The sequence below is a fragment of the Microcebus murinus genome, chromosome 15 (assembly GCF_040939455.1).
Source record: "Microcebus murinus isolate Inina chromosome 15, M.murinus_Inina_mat1.0, whole genome shotgun sequence".
In the NCBI taxonomy this organism is placed as follows: domain Eukaryota; kingdom Metazoa; phylum Chordata; class Mammalia; order Primates; family Cheirogaleidae; genus Microcebus; species Microcebus murinus.
In genome coordinates this window covers 75,502,519-75,528,711 of record NC_134118.1, presented here as the reverse complement: position 1 = coordinate 75,528,711, position 26,193 = coordinate 75,502,519, and the positions used below count along the sequence as shown (strand labels likewise).

At 42.6% G+C, this 26,193-nt stretch overlaps 1 protein-coding gene across 1 annotated transcript in view; it reads left to right on the top strand.

Annotated features, from left to right (window-relative positions):
• Positions 1–25,903, top strand: part of ANXA10 (annexin A10) — a 40,704-nt gene extending 14,801 nt beyond the window's left edge. The window contains exons 5-14 of the mRNA XM_076010761.1: positions 1,018–1,112; positions 11,298–11,411; positions 12,892–12,982; positions 13,942–14,021; positions 17,401–17,454; positions 17,533–17,626; positions 18,829–18,924; positions 21,260–21,318; positions 23,440–23,562; positions 25,835–25,903. Of these exons, the coding sequence (XP_075866876.1) occupies positions 1,018–1,112; positions 11,298–11,411; positions 12,892–12,982; positions 13,942–14,021; positions 17,401–17,454; positions 17,533–17,626; positions 18,829–18,924; positions 21,260–21,318; positions 23,440–23,562; positions 25,835–25,903 (875 nt within the window). The remainder of the gene's footprint in view (positions 1–1,017; positions 1,113–11,297; positions 11,412–12,891; positions 12,983–13,941; positions 14,022–17,400; positions 17,455–17,532; positions 17,627–18,828; positions 18,925–21,259; positions 21,319–23,439; positions 23,563–25,834) is intronic.
• The last annotated feature ends 290 nt before the right edge of the window (positions 25,904–26,193 follow it).

The window sequence follows — 26,193 nt, the reverse complement described above, 5'->3', positions numbered from 1 at the left end:
CTGCAGCAGAAAAAACACAGAGGACACTGGCCTGCCCTTCTGATTACTGGCCGTGGGCAGGGAGGCAGGATTTAATTCTCAAAAAGAGCGGAGGGTGCGGTTTAAAGAGACAACTTGGGAGACATTTTACCCTTTTTCAGGCCATTCCCTCTGTTACAATTGCAAGTTTTCTAAAACAAATGCTATATAAAAGAGGGAGGTCGCAGGCCGCTAGTCAGAAAGAAACCCGTCTAACCCTCGGTCATAAGAGGGAAAGGCTGACATCTCGGTGGCTCCACCGCGACTGTGCTTAGAGCTACACTCACCTGAACGAGCCGGCGCCACGCTGGTCTGTGGGCTCAGCGTGCCGGCTCCAGAGGAAGCGGCAGACTCGAGTTCCAGAGGCAGTCTGTGCTGTGGGCAGGGGAGACCCCGTCCCTTGCAGAGTGTGGCGGGGTCCCACCGTCCCTCAGAGCTGCACGGACACCTGGTGCTTTCCCGATTTCCTTCTCCATCACTGCTCCTGCCCCTGGCGGCTCTGAACGAGGGCAGGTGCCCTCACCTTGCCGCGTGCCCACGGCCAGCCCGGCCGCCCGGCTGCGCGGCGAGAAAGGCCCTGTGCCCGCTTAAACCTTAGAGCTGCAGGGCCCTCCCCGCACAAGACACACACACACACACACACACACACACACTAATTGATTAATTACACATTAATCAGCCCGAAGGCCGAGGAAGCCTTTTTGGGGTGGGGTAAGGGTGGTTGAGGAAGGACTGTGCTTCCTTTGCGCCCTGTGCTTCTCACTGGATCTGGGCAGAGGAGGGAGGCGCTGCCAGCAACAGCGCCCAAATCAGAGGCGGGAGGAGCCTGGGCTTCATCGGGGCTGTCGGGTCATTCCCAACCTCGGGGAAACCGCTCTCCGCTCGAAGGCGCCGTCGGGGATAATGCCTCGCGCTGGTTTTGATCCCCAGACGGTGGGTGGGTTCTCCCTTAACCGCAGGGCGGCAACTGTGCTAACCGCCGAATGTCTTCTCTCCCAGACTGCGACAAGGACGTGCTGGTGAGCGTGCTGCCCCGGCGCTGCGGCGCCCAGCGGCAGGTGATCGTGGCGGCCTACCGGGACATGTGCGGCCAGGTACGGCTCTGCGCCCGCCCCGTCTCTAGCAAACCCTCCCCACAGCTGCAGCACTCGGAAAACAGGTGCTATTGTTTTCTCAGTCTCACGGACCACAAAGATTTCAGACCTCACTGCACGTCAGGAACAGCTCGTTCCTCTAACATGCTTCAAGGAATAAAACCCAGACCACAGGACGCATGTGTGTGTGAGGGGTGTGTGCACGGTGCCCACCAGCCCTTTCCCGAAAATCGCTCAGCACCCCCACACGGAACGCCTGGTGACCTCACACTGCCGGGTGGCCCAATTAAGCCGAGAGTGCTGTGCTGGGAATGCCCGTGTCGAGCTGTAGGGAAGGCTCGGGAAAAACTAATGATCACCAGGTCAAGAAAATAACATCTTTTCCTGCAATTCTCTGCAGGCCCTCACCTAACTCCCAGCAAAAGAGAATTCTCTAGTAGCTTTTCTTCTCACCAGCATGCAGTTATAGAGACCATTAAAAAAGAATGGCAGTTTAAAAATACTTTAAGGCAATAAAACTATCCATAGTGTTTGAAAGTAATCACATTCTAATTTCAAAGCAAGCACCCATTAAGGAGTCCTCGCTTTTGTTGTGCATTTAAACCACAGATTCAGAACAAAAACTCTTTAGGCCACAGGGGCCTGAAATACCAATTACTTCTCAGCTGAGCACTGTCGGTAAAACACTACCATAAAACTTTCTCCATAGAGCCAGTGCACATACGCTGACTCCCTCTCTCAACCCCAGTCTTTGAACGACTATAATACGTGAAACAAAAGATAGCTGTTGGTTTCAGAAAGAATTAACAATACGAGTGCCAAGACCAGGAGGGCTGTTAATTGGATTAGGCCAAAGACAACGACCAGGTATAGCATTTTCTACACATAAAGCTATTCCCTTAGCTTCTGGGGCCGTGACACCAGTGCTAGTTTTCTTTTGACAGAGAACATAAAAACCATAAAAGTTTCCATCACTGATCATCCAACAGTGCTGTAACATCCATAGTGCTAGGAGGGCTGTCATTTCTCAGTAACTTTTGTTTTAACCTGAAGGTTTACATAAGTCTTTGCTTTTTATATTCTATCAGGTTAAATTTAGGCTAAAACAGTACTTTATCAAGCTCTGCAAAGTTACACTGTAGCAGATGAAAGCAATGAGAAAATGAGACACTTAACACTCAAGGAATTTAAAATCTATTAAAGAACTTATACTCCAGCAAAGCACTTGTCCCTGGGGAAACCATGCAGTCCTCAGGGCCGGCCTGTGCCCTGCACGGCCGTCTCCAAGGGCAGCCCGTTTGCTGGTCCTCTGGTTTCCACTTTCCCCGGGCTTCACACCCAGGGGGTTCTCTTTCTGCTGAGATCTCGCCTCGAGTCTCAAGAATGGCTGTGGTATTTCATCCCGGTGTGCGGAGGGGCGGATTGTAGCTTTGATATACTCAGTTTCTCTAGAAGGTCAAAGTGTCATCACTATCAGCCGAAAGGTAAGAACCCACACGTTTTCACGGCAAATGGAACCATTAACGTGAAATATCTGCAAAATGGAACTGTTTGACAGAGTGTTCGCTCACCACTGCGATGTGACTAAGAGCCCGCACGCAGGCTTTTTATGACGTAAAGTTGCGCAAGTGTGTGCACGGTGGCTGCTGGGGTGGGTGAAATCCAGACGGAGCCTACGTTTCACTCTATTCAGTTTGCATCACTGGCCGTGGAACCAGTTGATACCATTTGTTATAATAACAGAAAAGGCCCATGGGGTAAAAGCACATGCGGCTGTCCCCCCGAGCAGATTCAGACAAGCGAAATGTGAGTCGCAGTTCGACTTCTCGCCCGTTGTCCGTGGCAAGACAGAGGTGAGCAGAGTAAGGAATAGGAAAGCGCCCATGTATCCGTAACTCGGCGCCCATGTATCCATAAGCGCCCATGTATCCGTGGCGCTGTCGGGCTGGCTGCGACGTGAGTCACCTGCAGTTTCCTCAGCGGCGCCCGTCAGCCTCACAGCGGGCCACGTCAGGGCGGGTCTTGGGAAACGGGAGGGCACCTGTGCGTGCCGGCGATGCTAGACGGTGGCCGATGTTGTTTCTTTTCCCAAAATTATATTAGTTTATCAAATTTTTTTTTTTTTTTTACAAAATCAGTTTACCGTACACACACACACACACACACACACACACACACACACTCATCACAAAACAAAGGTCCCAGCACCATCTAGTGGCGCAACTGACCTCAGCCCGCCGTGGACCGCGCAGGTGGCGTTCAGGGTTGGCGCCAAACCATCTGATGACGGGTGGGTGAAGGGCCCGGGATGCCGTGGTCAGTGGACGGGGCGGGAGCAGTGACCAAAGACACGTGGCTGGAGACCGAACAAAAGGCCGCTGCAATGCCTGACCTAGCTGTAGCTTGGACGCCGCCTTTCTTTATTTTTTATTTATTTCATTTATTTATTTATTCTTTATTTCTTTATTCTCACCTTTCTTTATTCACCAAATCAGTAAGTCAGGGTTTTCCTCTTTCCTCATTCATTCATTTGCTCTTCCATTTGTTTTTATAGTCACATGTGTGTTGTTTATGCTCCCGTTCTCTGCGTGTGTTGTATACTCAGCCCTGTGCTAGAGCTAGATGCGGAATGTAGAAGAATCTGTGAGAAAGTCCATGTCATGACAGGCTTTTGGGATGTGATATGTTTATCGTGCAGTGTGGTTGTTAAAATATAGTATAATAAATGCAAAACAGTATTTTGCAAAAAAATACTGCAAAAAACAGTATAGTATATTTTATACTATACTAAAATATAGTATAATAAATGCAAAAACAGTGGTGGCAAATGAATATTCAGCTGTACTTAGGGATAGAGGAAGGCTCGTGGAAGAGATGGAATTTTAATGTTCCTGCCTTTCCATCAGTTGCCAAGGGCCACGTTATCCTCTCGAGATACAGGTGTGTTGAACTGGTGTGTTGAACTGGTCTGTCTGCATTCAGATCTTCAGTGCACTGCGGCGAGATTTCAGTGTCTCAAATTGCCGCAGTCACCACCTGCGTGCTCTGCCCGTCACCTGCCTGGTGCATCACTAGTGGCTCCCTGGGGACCACACACGTGGCAGGAAAATTGCCTGGAGGCCGAGCGCTCGAGCTCACACCCAGGCTCTGTCACTCCCTTGCGGGACATGGAGCAGGTTTGGGCACCGAGGTGCACACTGTTATCGGCATCGTGGGGCAACCGCAGTCCCTGGGGGCGGTATGGTGAATTACCACAGTCATTCTAATGCTCAGGGCACTGTCTGGTAGATGGTGGACACTCAGGAAGTATCAGTGGTTGTCACTGTCACCACGCCCCTCTGTTCAGCCCGCTCCGGCCCCACCCAGAGGGCCTCTCCTCTCTGCGCAGGGAGGACTGGAATGAAGACATCCACAGTCTTTTGCAAAACAGTTAGCTTTCAGATAAATTCAACAGTGATTTAAGGCTAACTGTGTGTTTCGTATGCAGCTTTTGTTTGCTCTACCCAGACGGGAATTGTCTCTGTCCTTAAACACTGTTGTTGGTATCACCGAGCCTTGGCCCGACCAAGGCTCACTTCACCTTTCACGGCCAAGCTTATAGCTACACTTTTTCACGGACCCTCATTTTATTGATACTGTCTCTTTTATGAATTTTTACAGTTCGATAAATTTCAATGCCTGTCCTCAAAGGGCCTTGTTTTGACCCCTAATAATAAAGTAGGTTTATGGCAGCATGGCTTAAGTGCACGTGTCCTGTTTCTTTCATTTCCGTGATGTTCAGCTGGAGCAAAGGCACAAGCATGCCAGTTCCCAAGAGGACACCACACTCACCTGAACAACCTCACAGACTCCTGCTGTCACCTGGAATTCTCGAGGGCCTCTTTCCCCAGCCTTATGAAAGAATTGTTGCTTTATGTCACCGATATTAATAACAGGACGTTTTCTAAACTATACTAGTGTGGAAAAATGCTAAAAACTAGTCAATTACTTGATCAATAACTTGAAACCAGGGATTGAGTAGTATGGGACATAAATACAGTAGAAGATCTATTCGAAAGAAGTATATAAGGATTTAGAAAATATTCACTTTATAGATGCCAAAAATAATGCTTTAAAATTAAAAATCCACAATTTTGAGTACAATTTCTGTAAAATAAGAGATATTCATTTTAGTGCAGTTTGATCACATGCAGCACCAAGATCTAGAACATGTCCGACACCCCAGAGTTCATCCCTGCCCCTCTGTAGGCCACACCCTGCCACCCTCCTGCTGACAGCGGCTGCCTCTCTGCTCTCCTCTTGTCTTTGCAGATTAACTTTACTGTTTCTGGAATTTTATATAGGTGAAATCATGTGACATGTGCTCTTTTGTGTTTGGATTTATTTTCCCAGCCTAGTGTTTTTAAGAGCCATAGGTGTTGCTATGTATATTAGTAGTTCGTAGTTCATTTCCTTTTATTGCTGAGTATTTTTCAAGCATATGGATATATGAATATTTGCTTACTCGTTTACCTTTTGATAGGCATTTGGGTCATTCCCAAGCTGGAGCTATAAGCATTCATATTCTGTGTGTTCATAAATTTTTATTTTTGTTGGTTAATAGCTAGGAGTGGATTTGATGGACCATTTTAAAGTACATTTACATTTATAAAGAGCTATAAAATAATTTTCTAAATTGGTTGCAATATTTTACATTCCCATCGATGATAAAATGACAATTTCAAATGATCCACTTACCAAACACCTGATATTATCAGTCTTTTCAATTTTAGCCACTCTAGAAAATATGTAGTGGTATCTCATTGTGGTTTTAACATCCAATGACTAATGTCTTAAGCATCATTTCCTGGGCATATTTCTAAACTGTATGTTTTATTTGGTGAAGTATCATTTCAGATCACATGTCCATATTTTTATCAGGTTGTTTGTCTTATAACTATTGAGTTTTAAGAGCTACTTTTACCTTCTACCTTACCTTTTACCTTTTACCTTCTGAGCACAAGACTTTTATCAGATATGTGAAGTAACAACCTGTGCTTTTTCTTTACTTCCTTAAAATTCCTTTCAAAGAATTGAGGTGACTTTGGTGATGACTTTCAACAAAGTGGTGAACAGTCATCATCAACAATGGGTGATGACTTTCAACAAAGTCAAAGTCATCATTTTTTGCATTTATGGTTTGTACTTTATTTATCATCTAAGAATTTTTTGTCTACACCAAGTAGCAAAGATTTTTTCCTATGCTTTCTTCCAGCTGACTGAGAGTTTTAGCTTTTCTTTTTAAATATCTATTATATCTCTGGAACAATTTGAAGTAGAAGTAATAAGAGCAAATGTCTTTGCCTTGTTCTCAATCTTAAGGAATTGGCATTTAGTTTTCACTGGTATCATCTTAGCTGTGGAAATTTCTCAAATGGCATCTATTACCTTGGAGAAGTCTCCTCCTATTCTTCGCCAAGGGTTTTTATCACGATTGCATGTCAAACATTCTCTAGTGCTTCATTTGTTGATATCCTCACATAGCTCTTCTCCCTATACTGCTAAAGTGGTGAATTACATTTATTAATTTTTAAGTAGAAACCAAACTTGCATTCCTGAGATAAACCCAACTTGATCATTATGTGTCATTCCTTTCATGAATTGCGAGATGTGATTTTAAATAATTGAATACATGTTTTCATATCTGTGTTCAGAAGGGAAATCAGCCCGCGGTTGTCTTTGCTTGTGAAGTCCTTCATGATTTCTGTATTAGGGCAACACAGCCATGTCAAATGAATTAAGAAATCTTCCATCCACTATTTTCTACAAGATTTTGTGTAGGGTTTATTTTACTTCTTCCTTAAATGCTGGTCAGATTATATCAGTGATTCCACCCGGGTCTAGAGATTTGGGGAAGGGGCATTAATTACAAATTTAATTTCTTTAATTAATTCAGGGCAATCCAGACTTTCTATTCATGATTGAATCTATGTTAGTAATTTGTATCTGTCATGTAAGTTGTACATTTCGACTAAACTTTAAAATAAAGTGGCATAAATATGTTCATAATATTCTCTTTTTATCCTTTGATGTCTATAACATGCCATGCTTACACTTCCAATATTGGTATTTTGTATTTTCTCTGTTTTCTTCTTGATCAGTCTAGAATTTTGCCAACATTATTGAACTTTTCAGAGAATCTGAATTTGATTTTATTGACAGTGTCTAGTGTTTATTAATTTTTTTGTCATTTATTTCTTCTCTTATAATTTTTATTTCCTTCCTTCTAATTCTGGATTTAATTTACTTTTTTTCCCCTAGAGTTTTTTAAATGAAAGCTTAGGTGATTTATTTTATGTTTCTCTTCTGCTACTATAAATATATAAAGCTAAAAATTTATCTTTAAGCACTGTCTTAGCTACATTTCACGAAGTTTGACATGTTGTGTTTTCAGCTTCACTGAATTTAAAGTACTTTCCAACTTCCTTGTGATTTATTCTTTGATCTTTGGATAATATAAAAGTATGTTGTCTAATTTCCAACTATCTGGGACTCTCCAGGTATCTTTTCATTATTAATTTTGAAAGTAATGGTGTTATGGTGAGAGAATATACACTGGATGATGTAACTCTGATAAATTTATTGAGATTCTTTATTTTTACCCAGTATCTGGTTTTTTATGATGAATGTTGGCTGTGTGCTTGAGAGGAATCTGCATTCCACTGTTGCTCAGTAATGTGCTATAAATACAACCGTTTTATAGTGAAGGCCAAGTCTCACAATCATTTATATTTATTTTCTAATTTTTCTATCGACTACTGAAAGAAGAGATTTTTAAATCTCTACTTGTGGATTTGGCTATTTCTCCTTTCAGTTTTGTCAGTTTTTTTCTTCATATTTCAAATTTATGTTATTAGGTAAATATATATTTAGGATTGTATTTGTAGCAATGAATTGACCCTTTGTCCATGTGAAATATCCCTGTCCATCCATGGAAATATTCCTTTCTCAGAAGTGTACTTTTCTTGATATAATATAGCCACTCAAATTTTCTTAAAATAAGCATTTTCATGATGTGTCATTTTCCATCACTTTACTTTTACTTTTCCATGCCTTTATATGTAAAATGTGTATGTTATAAGCAGCATATAACTGGCTCTTGATTTTTCCAATCTGATAATTGCTATTTTTCAATTGGAATGTTCTAAATGTTTTATTTGATGAAATTATTAATATGCCTTTTTTTTTGAGAAAACATCTCGCTCTGTCGCCTAGGCTGGAGTGCAGTGGCACAATCATAGCTCACTGCAGCCTCAAACTCCTGGGATCAAGCTACCCCTTTACCTCAGTCTCTCTATAGCTGGGATACCACAGGCCCAGCCACTACGCTTATTTTGGGGGGAGGGATGGGCGTAGAAATGGGGTCTCACTGTGCTGCCCAGGCTGGTCTCAAACTCCTGGGCTCAATCAATCCTCCTACCTCAGCCTCCCAAAGCAATAGGCATGCTCCCAAAGCATGCATTTTCTTACAGGCATGAGGTGCCGTACCTAGCCCATGGCTGGGTTAAATCACCTGTCAAACAGTTGAGCAGTCAGTACCACTATCACCTATTATTTATTTTGTTTAAATTTCATATTTCCTCTTCTCTACTTTTCTTGTGTCCTCTTTTAGACTAATTCAACCTTTGTTTGGATCTCATTTTAGATCCACTATTGGCTTATTAGCTATACTTCTGTGTTTTTCTTTGTAAATTTTGCACTGTGGTTTGTAATATGCACCCTTAATTTATGAAAGTCTGTCTTTATATAATATAACAATTTTATATAAGTTAAAAGCCTTATAACAATATAATTTCATCTTCCCATGGTCTTCTAAGCTATTTCTGTCATATATCTTTCTTCTACGCATTATATATCCATAAGACATTGTTGCCATTACTTTTTTTTTTTTTCCCAGACATTTTGGTTACGAGCCATTACTTTTGCTTTAAACAGTTTGTGATCTCTTTTAATAAGATTGAAAAAAAAATTATAGTCTCCTTTGTTTACCTACATATTTAACAGTTTATATATACATATATATATTTAGAGAGAGAGAGAGAGAGAGATTTTTCAGTTGTGTAGATCCAGGTTTTATTGTGGTATCTCATTCCATTGACCCAAAGAATTCCCTTTAACACTGTCTACTAGTGACACATTTTGAAATTTTTCTATTATCAGAAAATAACTTTATTTCACCTTTATTTTTGAAAAATATTTTGCTATTTATAGTAGTATAAATTTTCACTTTTTCCTTTCATTTTTCACCTGTAAATACTTTCCATCATCTCTGGCTTATATAATATCTGGCGAGAAGTCTATAGTATGACTATCTTTTCTTTATTCTTATATCTTTTGAAAGACATAAGGTGTCTTTTTTCTCTGGCTACTTTTAAGATTTTTATTACATTACTTTTTCTTCAACAACTTGATTAGGAAGTGCCTGAGTATAGTTTTTTTTGTTTTTTGTTTGTTTATTTGTTTGTTTTTTGAGACAGAGTCTCACTCTGTTGCCCGGGCTAAGTGCCGTGGCGTCAGCCTAGCTCACAGCAACCTCACACTCCTGGGCTCAAGCGAACCTTCTGCCTGAGCCTCCCGAGTAGCTGGGACTACAGGCATGCACCACCATGCCTGGCTAGTTTTTTCTATATGTTTTTAGTTGGCCAATTAATTTCTTTCTATTTTTGGTAGAGACAGGATCTTGCTCTTGCTCAGGCTGATCTAGAACTCCTGGGCTCAAACGATCCACCCGCCTTGGCCTCCCAGAGTGCTAGGATTACAGGCGTGAGCCACCACGCCCGGCCTGAGTATAGTTTTAATTGTGTTTATTGTGCCCGCAATTGTCTTAGATTTTTGGGTCTTAAATGTTTATGGTTTTACATTTGGTAGATGTTTAACTATTATGCTTTCAATTTTCTTAATCCCTCATGACTTCCCTTTTTTCCGACTCCAATAGCATATGTTAAACTTCTTGATATTATCAGAAAGGTTCTGGAACAGTTACATCTTCATTGGGCAGAAGCAGACATCCAATCACTTTATAATGGACCTTTTTGTGGTAAAGAGAGAGCATTCAAATTGGAATATGTCAGAGAACACTTTTCAGTTCAGTGTCATTCATGGCTTGAGATAATTAATGAGAATACGACCAGTCATTTTTCCATGTCCGGGGAAACTTCATGAAAAGAGTTTTTGATTTTGGAGTAAAATGTCAACACAATATTAAAGAGTATTATATTTTTGCTCTTGTTAGATGTCGGGATTTTTACCAATTAAAAGTAAAGTAATAACAAAACAGTAATTGTGTTATATATAAAACATTAATTTCTATATGAAAAAGATAACTTCTTGCCTATTGTTTTTGACACAATGACTTTTATGGATAATTCCAGGATTTCTTTAAAATTATTATATAAATAAGATTAAAGCAATATTTATATACAGCTACAAGCCCACTAGAAGGCTAAAATTAAAAATTTAATGCTAAGTGGTGGTGAGGATCTGTAATAGGTCTCTAACATACTGCTGAGAATATAAAATGATGCAACTTTTGAAAACTCTTTGCAGTTTCTTAAAAAGCTAAACATTTACTTACCATTTGACCCAGCCAGTCCACTTTTAGTGATTCCCTAAAAAAATATGTTAATAAAATAAATATGTTAATAAATACATGTCTTTCATCATACATATATTATTAGACCTCAATAAAGCAGAAACTTTTTTAACTTAAAAAATATATAAGCCATAGGAAATCTCTAATATTAATAGATGACAAAAACATCTAATGTTATGTTTATTCTCCTGGTAAATTATTTAGACAATCGTGCAACTTTTAAGCATCTTTCCAGAATAACACGTTGATTGCTAATAAAAAATAAAGTAAATAAACAAAAGCATAATTGCAGAAATCATGGAACCCTGGGAAGACCACAGGCTTGGATCTGATCGGTCTTGGCCGTAAGACCGGACATTGCCATTGATTTTCTGTGGCAATGAACGTAATCAGAAATTCCACATTCTCACTTCCACACTGACTTGTTTTCTAGAAAAAGCCATGGAAAAGGAAATCTTACCAGAAGACTTCCTCCAGTTGTCCCATCTCTCATTTAGTAACTGATGTAATAAAACTATTGGTATAATAAACCTATTTTATTTGTGTCTCTGTAGGACCTGATTGAGGACCTGAAGGAGCGGCTTTCTCATCACTTCAAGGAGGTGATGGTCGGTCTCATGTACCCGCCGCCCTGCTACGACGCTCACGAGCTCTGGCACGCCATGAAGGTAAGGATCCGTCCCAGATACACCTGTCACGGCCACAGGCTGGCATTGCAACAGAGGGGAAACTGCCCGGTGATACCCCCACATCCTCGTAAGACGGCAGAGAGGAGGGGTAGCTAAGCAACGAGGTAACCGTGGAAACGCGGTCAGAGGAAGTGGCCTTGGTAGCAAGGCGAGCCTGCACAGCCGTGGCCGGTCCGCTGCTCCGCGTGGGGCAGACTCAGACCTCCCGAGCCGGCTCCCCTGCGCCGCCCCCAGGAAGGGATTAACAAGGATCCAGGGCGATTCCACTCGCCTCTCCCCAACTCGGGTTTGCGTGTTGAGAAGAACATGTTAAACACCATGGAACTCTTTTAAAATTATGTGTTAAAATTTGGTTCAAGTCAAAATAGGATATCAGATCAGAGACAGTATATAAATGGCATCTTTATTTTTTATGACCTTAAATTAGTCCTTTACAAAAACAGTTGCTCAAATGTATCACAGTTTTGCTTTTGAACGATTAGAATAATTCTTCCTTACGGGAAAGTCATTTCCATGAAATGAATTAGCTGTGGATTTGTTGCAGATTCTGTTGCCCGGGGACGGGGAACAAAGAGGGTCTTTCACTCCCTCCCAAGTGCTGATATTAACACCTGCAGAATTGTCCAGTAATCCCAACACGAAGCTTGCCAGTGACCAGATCACCACAGTCTGTGAACAGCGTGTGGCAGGAAAGAGGCAACGGGGAAAAAAAGCCACAGAAACACGGATTTGGGCCGTCGTGTTCACTGATCAGAATAGGCACAGTCTAAAATGCATGTGCGTTTTAACTAATCACTTTTAACAAGTGTTGCCTATCAATTTCTACCTCTTGCAAAATTATATGACTAAAATTTATAAGAATAAAGTCCCGTGCTGCTGTTTAGATGTAGCCGGTGCATTTTATCAGTGGTCCCCAGATGGCAAGGTCAAATGAGCCCATCCTGAAAAGACACGTCTTTAGAACGACGGCCACACGCGATTACTAGTGCACGCATGGTCTGTCTGTAGGAGACCACAGAGAGCAGGTGTTTAGACAAACTGTACAAAGTTCCACAACCAGGGAGAGGCAGGGACAGGTGCCCGGAACACTCCTGGGGGACTGGAAGGCCGATATTCTGACTCCGGCTCGCTGAAGAGCTGATATTCCAAGAGCAAATGCACACACTCGGCGCCATGAACACGGCTTACACATTTCTTCCACGTTGTTTAGAAATCCCTACCCTGATTTATTCTAAAGGAAGGAACAGTTTCCTGCAGATAGTGTTATCTCCCAGGGTCAAACAGCTAGTAAGTGGCAGGGCCAGACAGAAATCGGGCCTCTCTTTGCCCCAAACAAACTTCCTTTTCCTCCTGCCTCCGCTCGGAGCCCCGAGTGTGCCGGATCCCGTTATTCCACTCGAGGTGCACTGTCCTTCCCGGTAAAAGTGCTTCTGTGCTTCCCTCTTTCTCCATCCCCCAGGGAGCGGGCACCGACGAGAACTGCCTCATTGACATACTAGCTTCAAGGACAAATGGAGAAATTTTCCAGATGCGAGAAGCCTACAGTTTGCGTAAGGAAACACACATACGTGAATACATTTTACACGCACAGGGACTTCATGTTTTTCAAATAACATAAAATATTCCAGTGTATGCATTTTGAAGAATTTTCTAAGACACTCTTACATTTGAAATACGACTCACACGAGACCAATCAAAACATTAAGTAAAACTGGTGATTAGTGGACTCAAAATGCAACAATGCCCCAGACAATCGAGAAAGCAAGTTTTCCAGGGAGATGATGACAGGTCTCGATGAGGTGAATGTTTTCATCAAGACAGGGAAGTCCCCAGCGTGGTGGTTAGGGGGCATTTTACCCCTTATCCAGGAGAGACGCAGGACATACACAAAATAAAGCAAAGTGCAATCTCTCAGTGAATTCTATAAAGACGTCTCCTTTGCTTTCATTATCCCTGCAATTTACCTCAAAATCAGATTTTTGCACATTCAAAAGTAGACAAGGTAACTATATCTACTTTTACAAAATGGTTAATGCCTTAAGTTCCATTATGTTACGGGTTATATAACATTGAATGTCAAGAAAACGTTTCAGACAGTGGCCTCTACTGCATTTGAACAAAAAGGAGACTTTTCCAAGAGGGATGGAGTGAGAACCTTCACTTCAAATATTAAAACAAGAGGAAGCATTTGGGAAAGTGGTGGGCTAGCTGCAGTCTATGGAAATAGAACATACAATTCTGAATTTTGAAAATTAGAGAATATGAAATAACTCTCAATCCTGTTTTTAAATTTTGGAATAAAGATTAAAAAAAAAATAGACCTATACCTGCATTACCACCAGGTGACAGATTTCTTTGGGGGACAGTTAGTCAACAAAGAAATGTCAACAGATTGACAATATTGGCTGGACTTTGCACTCACTGCTGAGGAAGTAGCATGAACTTACCCAAAGCACATTGGTTCGTGGTTCTGTAATAAATCATATTTTTACCGTGGTTTCTTGTACAGAGTACGGCAGGGACCTTCAAGAGGACATTTATTCGGAGACATCAGGACACTTCAGAGACACTCTCATAAACTTGGCCCAGGTATGGCGTTCCCAAATTCATACCATTTCGCACTATTAAAAAATAGATACACGTCATCTCCAAAAAATAGAACAGAAAACCCACCGTCTTAGAGGCCAGCAGTAGATTCTGCGCAATAACCTTCAGAGCACTGAGCTGCAAACCTGAGTGGAGACGGCGTAGAGACTAACACGGGCGATGCACCAGCTCTGTTCCCAAAAAGCTAAAAATCTACCACACTTGAGATGACCACAGATACAAACAGATGGTCCATAATTGTATAGTCCAAAGGAGTGAAAAGATCAGAATTATTAAAGCCACACTTTATAATTACAATTAGAAGTTAATTCCAATTTTTAAAAGTGCTAAGTAAGTTGGGGGTAACACTAACGTTTTTAGATTCCTCCTATGTCCCTGGTATTGTGCAAGGAGACTAGCATATTCCTCATCTAATAACAAAAAGAAAAACACTTGCAATATAAATATTCTCATGAGCTCCTCAGACATGAAAAAACAGAATCAAAATCATAAGGTTCTAGCTGTCTGACTGTCTGAAGAGCTAACAAGTAGAAATCCAGAATTTAATTGACTCTACAGACTCCAAATGCAGCCTGTGATCCCAGGGCTACCTGCAAAAATTTGTGGTACCTACCGTATGTTACCAAAGAGGAACGTGACTTCAAATTAAAATTAGGCTTTGGTTTGGTCATATACTGCATTTTTCTGCACTAAATGGTATGTTATTATTTCCATTCGATTCACATTTCTTTAAAACATTCCACATACTAGCATTGTAATATGAATGACATTTTTAAGATATAATTATCTTTTGTTTTATGCATACTCTCTTGTGTGCCCGTCATTCCCTTTAGCAGAGGCATCCAGGAAGGCAGAGAGAAAGAGTCAGCGTTCAGCCCTTAATTACTGGACAGATACCTAGAAGCTGGGAAATGTCTTTCCCACAGCTGGGAAAATGTCTTAAAAGCCAATATTTTGGTTTGGTTCTGTATTGTATGCACATGTGTGTGTGTGTGTGTTTAAAATGAAACAAACATTTCTAAATCCCTAAGTCTTGTCTTTATGCATCAAAATATAGCTGAGTGTTTAGCAGAAAATTTCACTGAAAGCCATAGGTAGATGATAGAATTTTGTACACGAGAATGTGAAATTAAGAAAAGATTTCATTGCCTTTAAAGAACGAAGAGTAAATTATTCCCTTTTAGCATGAATGAAGGTGGCAGGTGGAACCCATGGCAGAGAAAGACCCGGGGTCTGGGAGGGAGGGGCGAGTCCTGCCTCAAGCCCCCCGGGAACCCAGCGCCCCACGCTTTCGGGGAGAGCATGGAGAGAGATACGAGACAGACCGTTGTCCATTCTTTCTTTCTTGCTCTGAACCACTCTAGACCCAATAGTCTCCATGAGTTTCTGGATTTTTTTTTTAGCCTAAACATTCCTGTGGCTACTGCTGACGAGCTTTGAGGGGTTCTTTCTTGTTTTTTATCCTTCCTGGCTTAGCCCAAAGAGGCCCCGTGCAGGACAGACAGTCCTGGTCCCGCCTTTGGACGAAATTTACGATTTTTTGACTTTGCGATGGTGCGTAGTCATCACAACTTCCATGTAATGTGCAGCATTCAATAGATTGCACGAGGCGTTCAACACTTTATTATGAAATAAGCTTAGCGTTAGGAGAGTTTGCCAACTGAAGGCCAAAGCCAGGCCGGGCTCAGCTGTGGCGTCTGGTGGCTCAGGTGTGTCACATGTTCCACCTGACGGTATTGCGGTGGGCTGGGTTCATGGAGATGTAAGTGAGCCAGCGTCTGCGCATCCTCCTCGAGGCCGGTGCCTCCTTCGCTGCTCGCTTTTGGTGAATGTAGAGGCCTAACAGTTTGTTTAAAGCTTAAGTCGTCCCCTTTACTCTGGGTTTATGATGTGTTTGAAATGAGAATCCCTAAAACACTCAAAAAAGAATCATGCTCTACTTGCTTCCAGTTAGTTCCTTACGTGACTTCACGTCTGAAGTTCTCTCCTAGGTATGTTTCCCAAAAACGGCTAACTTCTGTAAATCCTTGCACCCGCCCTTATGCCTCTCATTTTTTTATGACTCCAAGAGAAAACCTCAAGGTCTCTCTCAGACAATGCAGTTAGCTGGGTGTCACTGCAGGGCTGAGTCCTATCAGGCCCTTGCCTTTCAAAGTGTCTTCAAGGCTATGCTCACGATGCTTGGAGTCAGTAAGTGGTTTTCCTTTCTAACTCTTAGAGGCACCAAATCTCCAAACATTCTCTCCCCTCACTGTTATTTCTGCTTGCAAAGCAGCCGATCATCTACTAAGCTCATCTCTTTCTTGTAATATACGGCGTCTTAGTCCACTTCTTGTTGCTATAAAGGAATGCCCCAGGCTGGGTACTTTATAAAGAGAAGAGGTTTGTTTGGCTCCCAGTTCTGCAGGCTGTACACGAAGCATGTTGCCAGTGTCTGCTTCAGGGGAGGGTTTCAGGAAGCTTCCACTTGTGGCAGAAGGCTACGGGAAGCAGGCATCAAGCTAGAGGAAGGCAACGAGAGAGAGGAGAGGGAGGTGCTAGACTCTGTTAAACAATCAGCATTCCAGGGAGCTCTGGGGGTGGGGACTAGTAGAAGGAGCACTCAGTCATTACAGCGGGGACACCACCAAGCCGTTCATGAGTCTACCCTCCTGACATCGCTCAGCTGAGGTTCAGGTGGTAGATCTTAGCTGGAGAGGTAAATGTGGGTATCGTAATGCTAATAACACAGCTGGGATCTACAGTCACGTGAACAGAGAAGATTACCAAGAGAAGGCACATAAAGCCAGACACAAAGGTGATCAAAGACTGATGACTGGGACCTTCCAAAATTAAGAGATTGAAAAGTAAGAGGAACCCGTTCAGGAGATTGCAGGAGCCTGGAGGCCAGGTGACGAAGGTGCAGCAGGAAGAAGACAGTGTCAGTTGCATCAAATCCACTGATAGGTCACGCAAGGTGAGACTAAGGATAGCCGTGATACGTTTATGTCATTAAATAAACGGCATATATTCACACATTCACAGAGGATAGAGCATAACTTATTGCTTTCAGTTATTTGTTGCTTGGTATACATTAAAACCAAAAGAGAGAATTTGAAAAGTGGACAGAGATTGTCTAACAATAATGAGTCTTTAAGCTGCGGGGAGAGGACAGTGACAGGTCCCAGAGCCCGAGCAGCCGCTGAAGTCTAACGGTCGTTCCGCCCCGGCGGTCAGACGCTGAGCGATGGATTCACTGATATCTCTAGGTCCATTTGTTTTTATCTCAAAAATAAGGGCTGGGGCCCTCAGGGCCCTGCACCCCGGCACTTTCACGATTTGGAAATAAGGTCTACAAAGGACACCTGCGCTTGCTCTGCAGGGAGCGCGGGAGGAGGGATACGCAGACCCCGGCGTGGCGGCCCAGGACGCGACGGTAAGAGGCCGGCTCCCGGCCAAGGGGAGGACGTTGGCGGGCGGCCGGCGCTGACCGCGCCCGGTGGCGGTGTTCCAGGTGCTGTGGGAAGCCTGCCAGCAGAAGACGGGCGAGCACAAAGCCATGCTGCAGACCATCCTGTGCAACAAGAGCCAGCAGCAGCTGTGGCTGGGTAACTAGGGCGGCCGAGACAGAAGCAGATAGTTTAGCTGGGTGCGGAAAATGTTACCTAGCAGGAGAGGAAGTCAGTCGTCTCTCCAAGGCACTGATTTTGAGTTTTATTCACACGGACGTGCCTCATTTAGCGAGGGATACACTTTTCTCCATTGTTTGTTTTTCCCAGTGACGGAATTGTGTGACTTTCAAATACTGAACATTTAAAGACTTATCTCTGTTTTCGATGGAGAACTTACTCAACTACAGCAGCTACTTCTGATTAGGTGTATTATATGTCGTCTTGGAAAGTATGCAGGGGCGTGATGTAACCAGCGGGAGGATGCATCAGGTCGTTATTATTGGTGCCGTGATTTGTGCAATGACGATGGTGCCGTGTTGGTCTTGGAGGGTGCACGCTTGTTGGTTTGCACTTTGTCTGACTTTCCTGAAGCGTCCAAGTGCAAAGAGTTAAACAGCAACACTTTTGTTTTATTTATATATAAAGCACCACAAAATCCTATAAACTATTTTCAAAATCGCCTACTCTAACCCAACACCCACTGCTATTCTTTATATGTCAATAAGAGACAACAATAATAATACCCCTCCTTGCTTCTATCTTGCTGTGAGAATGGAGGGGGACTACAGGTTGCCTGGATAAAGCCAGATAAGTAAGTTGTTGAAAGAAGGAAGCTTGATTTAGCACAATTTTAAGTTAACAGACGCTAACGTATGCCCTGAAGATGATTCCGTATTTCTCAGAATACATTTTCTAGATTCTGTGACCACTATTTCAACCATAGCTCAGAGCACATCTACACTTCTCGTATTTAAGCCCTGGTGGAGAGTTCACTGTTGACGTGAGTCTGACTATCACAGGTGCCCTAGGCAAGGGGCCGTTGACACCGCTGGACACCTGCCCCTCACCTGAACCCAGCCGTGGGCGGGGGGCCCCCTCGAGGCAGGAGTTGCTCCCCAGGAGAGCAGAGCGGTGACAGGTCTCCGAGCTTCACGACTTACGCTGGCTCTACTAATTCAGAGCATTTGCATCCGTTTCAGACAATAGTTCTATCAAACACAACCAACAGCCGTGGCATTTTCAGTTATTTTATAGAAAATGTTTGTTTTCATACTGGGTATAGCATTCTAATCAATATTTGTATTTTCAAATTTAAAATATTTATAAAATCTCCTTTGAATTACACCGGTGTGTTGAAGTTTTCCAGGAATTTCAAAATATTTCTGGGCAAGACCTGGTAGATGCCATTAACGAATGCTATGACGGACACTTCCAGGAGCTGCTGGCTGCAATCGGTAAGCAATCATTTATGTGGAGCACGGCAGGCCTGTTGTCCTGCGGTAAATGCTGCCTCTGGCGCTGACTGAGTTACAGGTGCATGAGTGACCTCTTGACTGAATCCTTTCCCCCTGAATTTCATTATTTAACCCTTTGCACTCGAATGTCGAGTGTGACTCGACACGGTTAGCAAGAATTATAGAGATTAAAATCACTCTTTGAATGTATCGATAATTTGAAATATAAAAAAAAAATCCAAATAAATAAGTTTGTATGAAAAGAAACTCCAGTTTTTTATTCTACTGCCCCGCTTTATAAAATCTGGGGTATTTAAAAAATTTAAATCCTGAGTAGAATAAAGGAACCGAGAAAGAAAGCAAGCGAGTGCAAAGGGTTAAGAGGCGTATACGCCCCCGTAGAAGAAAAACCCGTCAGCTGCCGATACAGAGCTCCGGCCCGAGGCCTGGCGATCTGATGAGCCGACTCTCTTCCCCGACGGCCGGCTCAGCGTCCGCACAGGAAACACAGGATTCTCAGGTGTTCTCACCCGGAGTTGGCCTCTCACCCTGTTCCACCCACTGTGTATTTACTAACTCACTTGGTCAAAAGCAGATAAATGCTGGCAACGTGGTTTCCTCCCGCTGAGAGAAAATGGGACTTTCTGTTTTTGTGTTTTGTCGCCATCTCTGCTAACTGTGCTTTTGGGAGTCAATGCCGCCGTAAGAGAGACTGGCCGGGTAGTGGTCCCTGCAGCTGTGGTGACAGTGGCCCCCGGCCCCACCCCACTCTCTCCTGGGTAGGAGACGAGAGCCCTGCACAGAGGGACGCGGTGGCAGTTTTCAGAAACGCTGCAGTGGAACTGCCTGCATTTTATCCCATACCGCACCATGACCCGACAGCCCACATTTCAGGGACTAGGATCTAGGGGTCACTGTGAACATCCCCACGGTGGTTGTACGTCAACTAATCACTTAGCTGTTTGTTGAACAAATGAATCCTGGGGCCTCCCGTTCCTGGAGTGGCAGAGACAGACATGGGCGTGGGAGCCGAGAGAGGGGGTTGGTATGGCTTATTTATGAAGGAGCTTTAGTCTGTGGTTCCCTGAAAACAGTTCGATGGGTTCCGTGAAAACCCCAGCGTAGTCTACAAGACGTGACTATTGATGTCTCTGTATTTTTCTGAGAATAAGGTGCCCATAGTCCAGCAAATTCTCAACAGCATTGAATTATAGATCCCATCAAAACCCCGCATTTTACAAACAAAGCACCAGGAGGTTACGTGGCTGCCCCAAGTCCATCAGCGGGTTGGCAGCCAGTCGGGACTAGGACTCGAGTTGTCCGAGTCTCAAGGTCACTCCCTTTCCACTACAGACGCCGCCCCAGGGCAGCGGGCATGGGGGAAACAGCGGGCATAAGAAATGCCAGAAAACGTTTTAGCTGATTCATCCAATAAGCATTTATTGAGCACCTACTGTTGCGGTGGCTGGTGTAGGCACTGCAGATGGAACAGCAAAACAACAACAAGAGCCCCGGCCCTGGGAAGCTCACATTCTAGCAGTGACCGCAGAGCTACGACGGGCTCCACTGTATTAAAAAGGAAGAGATGAGAATATGGTCTCACAATGTAAAATAATTTACTTGAACTACAGAGCAAACGCTGCTATGGTGATTTTGTTTTGGCCAGAAGTTACGGCCTCTCCGACATTACTCGTTGACGCACGCATTTGTTCCCTTCTTCGCGTAAACACGGCTGAACGCCTGTGGGCGACACCTGGCCTTCACCAAAGGCAGCTGCCCACCAGGCCCACCGGGCTCCAGGCCGCCCCGAAGCCATGGCAGTTTTGAGCAGGCGACTTCTGAAACTGGTCCAGACCAGTTATGGTCCATACGGCTTCTCCTTGAGAGAGTTCAGATCTACTCACAAATCTGTGAGGGACTAACAATAGCGTTCCGGAAGACGGACCAGTGGGCCGGGGCCGCGCCACCCCGAATCCCACAGCGGTAAACGTCTGTAATAACGGCGACACTTGGGTCTCCTCGAAGCTCTATTACTTAATTTTCAGGTAAAGAGGATACATTTTTCTTCGCTAGACCGTAGGAAGGAGGTGGCAGAGTCCCAAGAGATGGGGACAGACCAAGTGATAATCTTCATGGCTCATTGTAATTTTGTTGCTTTATCTTTTTCTGTGGGTTATGGTGTTACCATTTTTTAAGTGTGAGGGTTATAACAGAAAAAAGAGAGTGTTCTCATTGTTTCTCAAATCCTGAGAATATATATATATATGTATATATATATATATATATATATATATCGTCATTTACAATGTTTCTTCTTTTCTCTGATTTCTTCTAGTTCTCTGTATTCGAGACAAACCAGCCTATTTTGCTTATAGACTACATAGTGCAATCCATGTAAGTAAAGCACATAGGTTTTTTAAATTTCTCTAGAAATTGTATCTGTTTTCTCAAAGGATTCATTTTACTTCCATTATTTTAGTTATTTACATTTCTAAGGAAATAGGCCGAAGTAAAAAAAAAAAAAATGCATTATACACCAAAAACAAGACCCGACAAATAAAAATGATACTCTGCTTTCTGCATCAAATCACAGAAGGTACCTAAGAAGTGTGGTTCTCTGGGGGTCTGTCTCCCCTGTGTGCCTTAGAGTCTCTCAGCATCTGCAGAAACCGATAAATTCAAATGTTTCTGTATATTTCCAAAGACCTGCAAATCATACATATGCAAGTACAAAGCATATGGCATCAAGCAGAAAATGTCAAAACATTACAAACTCTGAGCAAGAAATTGCTATATTCCTGAAGCTTAAAAACACAAAATAATGTCAGTGGTTATTTTTAAACACAAAGTGTTATTTTTCAAAAAGTACTTAAAGAGATAACTAGACAACAACAAACTCTAAAGCTATTTTTGGAATTAAATAGGGATGTTTTTCATACCTTAGTGTGATGTTCAGTCACACATCCTTCGGAGCATTCATTTTTAAGAAAACAAACACTGAAGGGCATCAGATAGTGCACACCTTATCCACAGTGGCATGACACATAGTTAGAAAAAGAAAACTATGTTTCACAGCCTTGAAAACTCAAAGGAAATTGTTTAAAACGATCCAACAGATAGTAATTTTAATAATCAGGGTGTTTTATTCTGAAAGTAATTTTTGCAGGCCGCCTTCCTGAAAGTAGCCACCATGCTGGGAAAATATGCTAATAGTCAAGAATATTTTATCATGAATCCTGTGCAGAGAGTATATTTAATTTATGCACAAGGAAAACCTATGGACCCTCAGGATGCAGGAGCTTGATCAATGATCACAGTCCTCTGCTCCTCTTTTATGCTATTTCCAAGAAGAAAAAGTCAATTTGATTAAAAATTTACGTGAAATTGTGTATTGAGCAAAGCTATAGGATGATTTCAACAGTTTCTTTCTCCAAAGAATCAAATACTGCAACAGCAGAATGAAGCTCTACCTGTGAATGACTTTTCCCAAATTCAAGACTAGAATTCAAGATTCTAATAATAAAAACTGTATCCTTGCTGTGTGCATATTACAAGGCAAAAAGGAAGGTGTGTGTGTGTGCTCACAAATGGTTTGGCGGTAAGAGGGATTGTATATCCAGGTAATCAAATTTTTGATATATGAGGACTGCGAATGGCGAATATTTGTTTAAAAGCTGCTTTCAACCACCCTGAACCAAAGAAACCTTCTGTGTTTTTCTCTGGTGCACTCTAGATGAATGATCTATTATACAATTTAAATTTGGACGCTCAGCTAGATCATTCATTTCTATCACCTCAAATTATTACATGTTTAGTAGTACATCCAAAACATTCAGACATCAAAAAAATAGATTATGTTTTCTGGCCACTAGATGTCATGATTACTCCATTTGAAAAGAAAAATGTGAACCATATTTGTTAGCCAGTATTATTTCTGGGGCTGGTACATAGACATTGATTTTGTATTTTTTAGTATTTGAATTTAAATCAGCAAATATTCGAAGCACCTAGAATTATATAACTTTTACAATTTTTCAATAATGGGCACACTACAAAATGAAGATATAATTGCTGTCTTCGACCTGGCAGTGTTCATCTAAGAGAGTTCAGAACGGCCCCACTGCAGGAAGAACTTTTACCTAGAAAGACCACACGGTCAGACGTGCACTTCCTAATGCAGGGAGGTCGAAGGAGACAGTTTGGAGGTTGACAAGGCTGAAAAAAGGGAGAAACTATTGCAGAATCGGGTGAAATGGTCAGGGTCGGAGCACTGGAGTAGAAGTTACAAGGCATTTAAGAAGTAAAATAGAATAGCTCATTTTCAATACGCAGTGAGGGAAGGGGGTTCACACAGGCGTCTCCCAGGGACAGAGTTGGGTGCAGGGGCACGGTGACGCCAGTGTTTGAGGAAGACAGCAAGAGAAGCAAGTTGCCGCAAAAAGGAGTGTGTCCATTTGCGACTGACTTTAAGGTACCATCGTCTCATCCCCTCCCCCCTTTTTCTGTATCTCGTAGGACTTCGGTTTCCATAATAAAACCGTAATCAGGATTCTCATCGCCAGGAGTGAAATAGACTTGCTGACCATAAGGAAGCGCTACAAAGAGCGGTACGGAAAGTCCCTGTTTCATGATATCAAAGTAAGTCTCCCGCACGCGATTTATTTTATGTTTTTTGAAACTGAGCTAAGAGCTTCATTTACGCTTCATGGTGGAGTCTTAAAAGTTGAGTATTCAGACGGGGACAATCTACTTCAGTCCTCCAGACAGCGATTAGTGCATCCCCAGGGGCTAACTTAGAAAATCCCTTCACCTCACTGACAGAAGTGATTCCTCTTCGATGTGTTTTCAGCAAAGTCATGAATGTAGTCATGTTAAATATTCACTCTCTGCAATTTGCTTGAAGAGCTAAATTCTGAAGTATGATCGGGCATTAAACCAAGCACACGGACCTAAGAATAAATCTTACCTTGTATTTTGCACAGAGCTCAATGCTGTTACCTCTTAGGCATTGCTCTCAGCTGAAATTTTTAATTGCAAGAAACAGCTTTTTAGTTTAGTGAAAGGGTGATCCAGAGGCAACTAGATGGCCCAAGGACCAAGAGACCACACAACGCGGAAGACTTTGCGGGTCCCGGGGAAGCTCAGGGGGTTTCCAAGAGGAAGAGTTGATGGAGCAGTTAAGAGAAATCTTCCTCTCCTTACTTCCACCTTCAAAACCCCAAACTCTTTAAGTGATAAGCAACATTTTCCATTAAGAAATGCACGTTATTTATGAGATGAATAAATTCATTTACTGTAATTACAACCATCTCAAAGTCTGCTAATATTTACATATGATTAATGCAACTTTATTATGGGCATTTAAAACAGTGAATTGTAATTAGATGACTTTGTATATAAGAACATTCATATAATAGTTGATTTCTAACAAAGATAAATTTTATAATAATATTCATTTATCACTATGGTTTTTTGGAAGATTTAGAAACTAAAGAGGACCACATTAAAAAAAAATAGAAATTGCCCTAATTCTCTACCACAGATAACCAGTGATGAAATTTTCTTGTAGGTGTTGCTATGGTCTGAATATTTGTGTCCCCCCAAAATTCATATGCTGAAATTCGAATCCCCCAGGTGATGGTGTTAGGAGGCGGGGCCTTTGGGAGGTGATTAGGTCGTGCAGGTGGAGTCTGTACATGGAATTAGTGTCCTTATAAAACAGGCCGAGGGAGCACCTTTGTGCTTCCCGCCATGGGAGGTTAGAGTGAGAGGAATGCCCGACGCCAACCCAGCGGGCACCCTGATCTTGCCTGGCCAGCCTCAGAACCGTGAGACACAAACCCCTGCTGTTTGGAAGCCACGCAGCTTGTGGTGTTGTGTTATAGCAGCTTGAATGGACTAAGACAGGTACGTTAGGTCTTTTTCTCAAAACATATAAGCGACAGTATGTTTTCCTGCCTCCAGGAATATTTTTATTGAATCATGGTATCCCGTTGTATAGACTGTAAAGTACTTAACCACTTGGGTCCGGCGCTCACCGGCCGCGACACCTGGCCCGCAGCCGCACTCGCGGTCCGCACAGGGGTCTGCGCTGCGCGTTGACGACGCGTCCGTCTCGCTCCTGTGTGACGAGGAAAGCTTGAAAGCACTGCAAGCTTGTTTCACTTTACAGGCAGCTTTAATTGTCATGTAAATCAGAATAGGTAACATGTACATATACGTTTTCATTAGGTTATTTTTAAATGTTCACAATTTTATTTTGATAAATGAAAAATTAGAAGAGTCATATCAGGGCTGGCGGCTACCGTCGCCGGGCGCGTTCACTTGTGGCTGCCGACCACAGTCGCCGCTCGCACCGCAGTGGTTAAACTGCCTCTCGTTGGTATACATTGCTTTTCCGCTTTTCACTATTACACATGATATTATGGTATATATTTTTTTTAGCACAAACATTTGTGCTCGTCGATAATTGATGATAACTTTCCTGAAACATTTATTGAGGTAGAATTACTGCACTCATAAATACAAACTTTTAAAATCCTTTGAGACATATTGTCAACTTGCTGTCCAGACTACACTGATTTATAATAACAACAACAGGGCATTTCTTTCTAAAGTTGAGTAGATTCAATTCCAGCGCACGTTATCGCCCTTATAAATATACGTTACGGTTCAATCAACGTTATGTGAAATACGTACCCTTGCCTATGACCATGGTATTATTTTTCAGGAACGTTCACTGAGACTAGTGCTTAGGAAATACTAAATCTGCGGATGAGGAAGGTAAATGGTTCTGGAAAAGCTAACGGCCCGTGGCTCTTTCGTAGTGCCATTCAGAGGAATTACGGTTCTTTTTAAGAGACACTGTGACATTTTATTTCGAATACATAATATTTTTTTTTCTTTTCAGAATTTTGCCTCGGGGCATTACGAGAAGGCGCTGCTGGCCGTCTGCGCAGGTGACGCCGACGACTACTGAGGGGGGCGAGGCCGTCACGCCCGTTAGGGACACGGCACTCGGAGACGCCCTGGCAAACCTCGCTGTCGGTAGCACCATAACTATAGAATCACCTCTTTTCTCTTTGAAATTGCTCCAAGCTAAAAATAAAAACTATTACTGAAAGTGTATGATGCTGGGTTTGCCTATCATCTAATCAGCAATTGTAAAAATAGTCCCTAATGAAATAATTTAAGAATTGCATCGGAATAGATTTTATTTCGATGTGAACCATCGATACCTACCACGAGAGAGTCTGCTCAAGGCCGTGC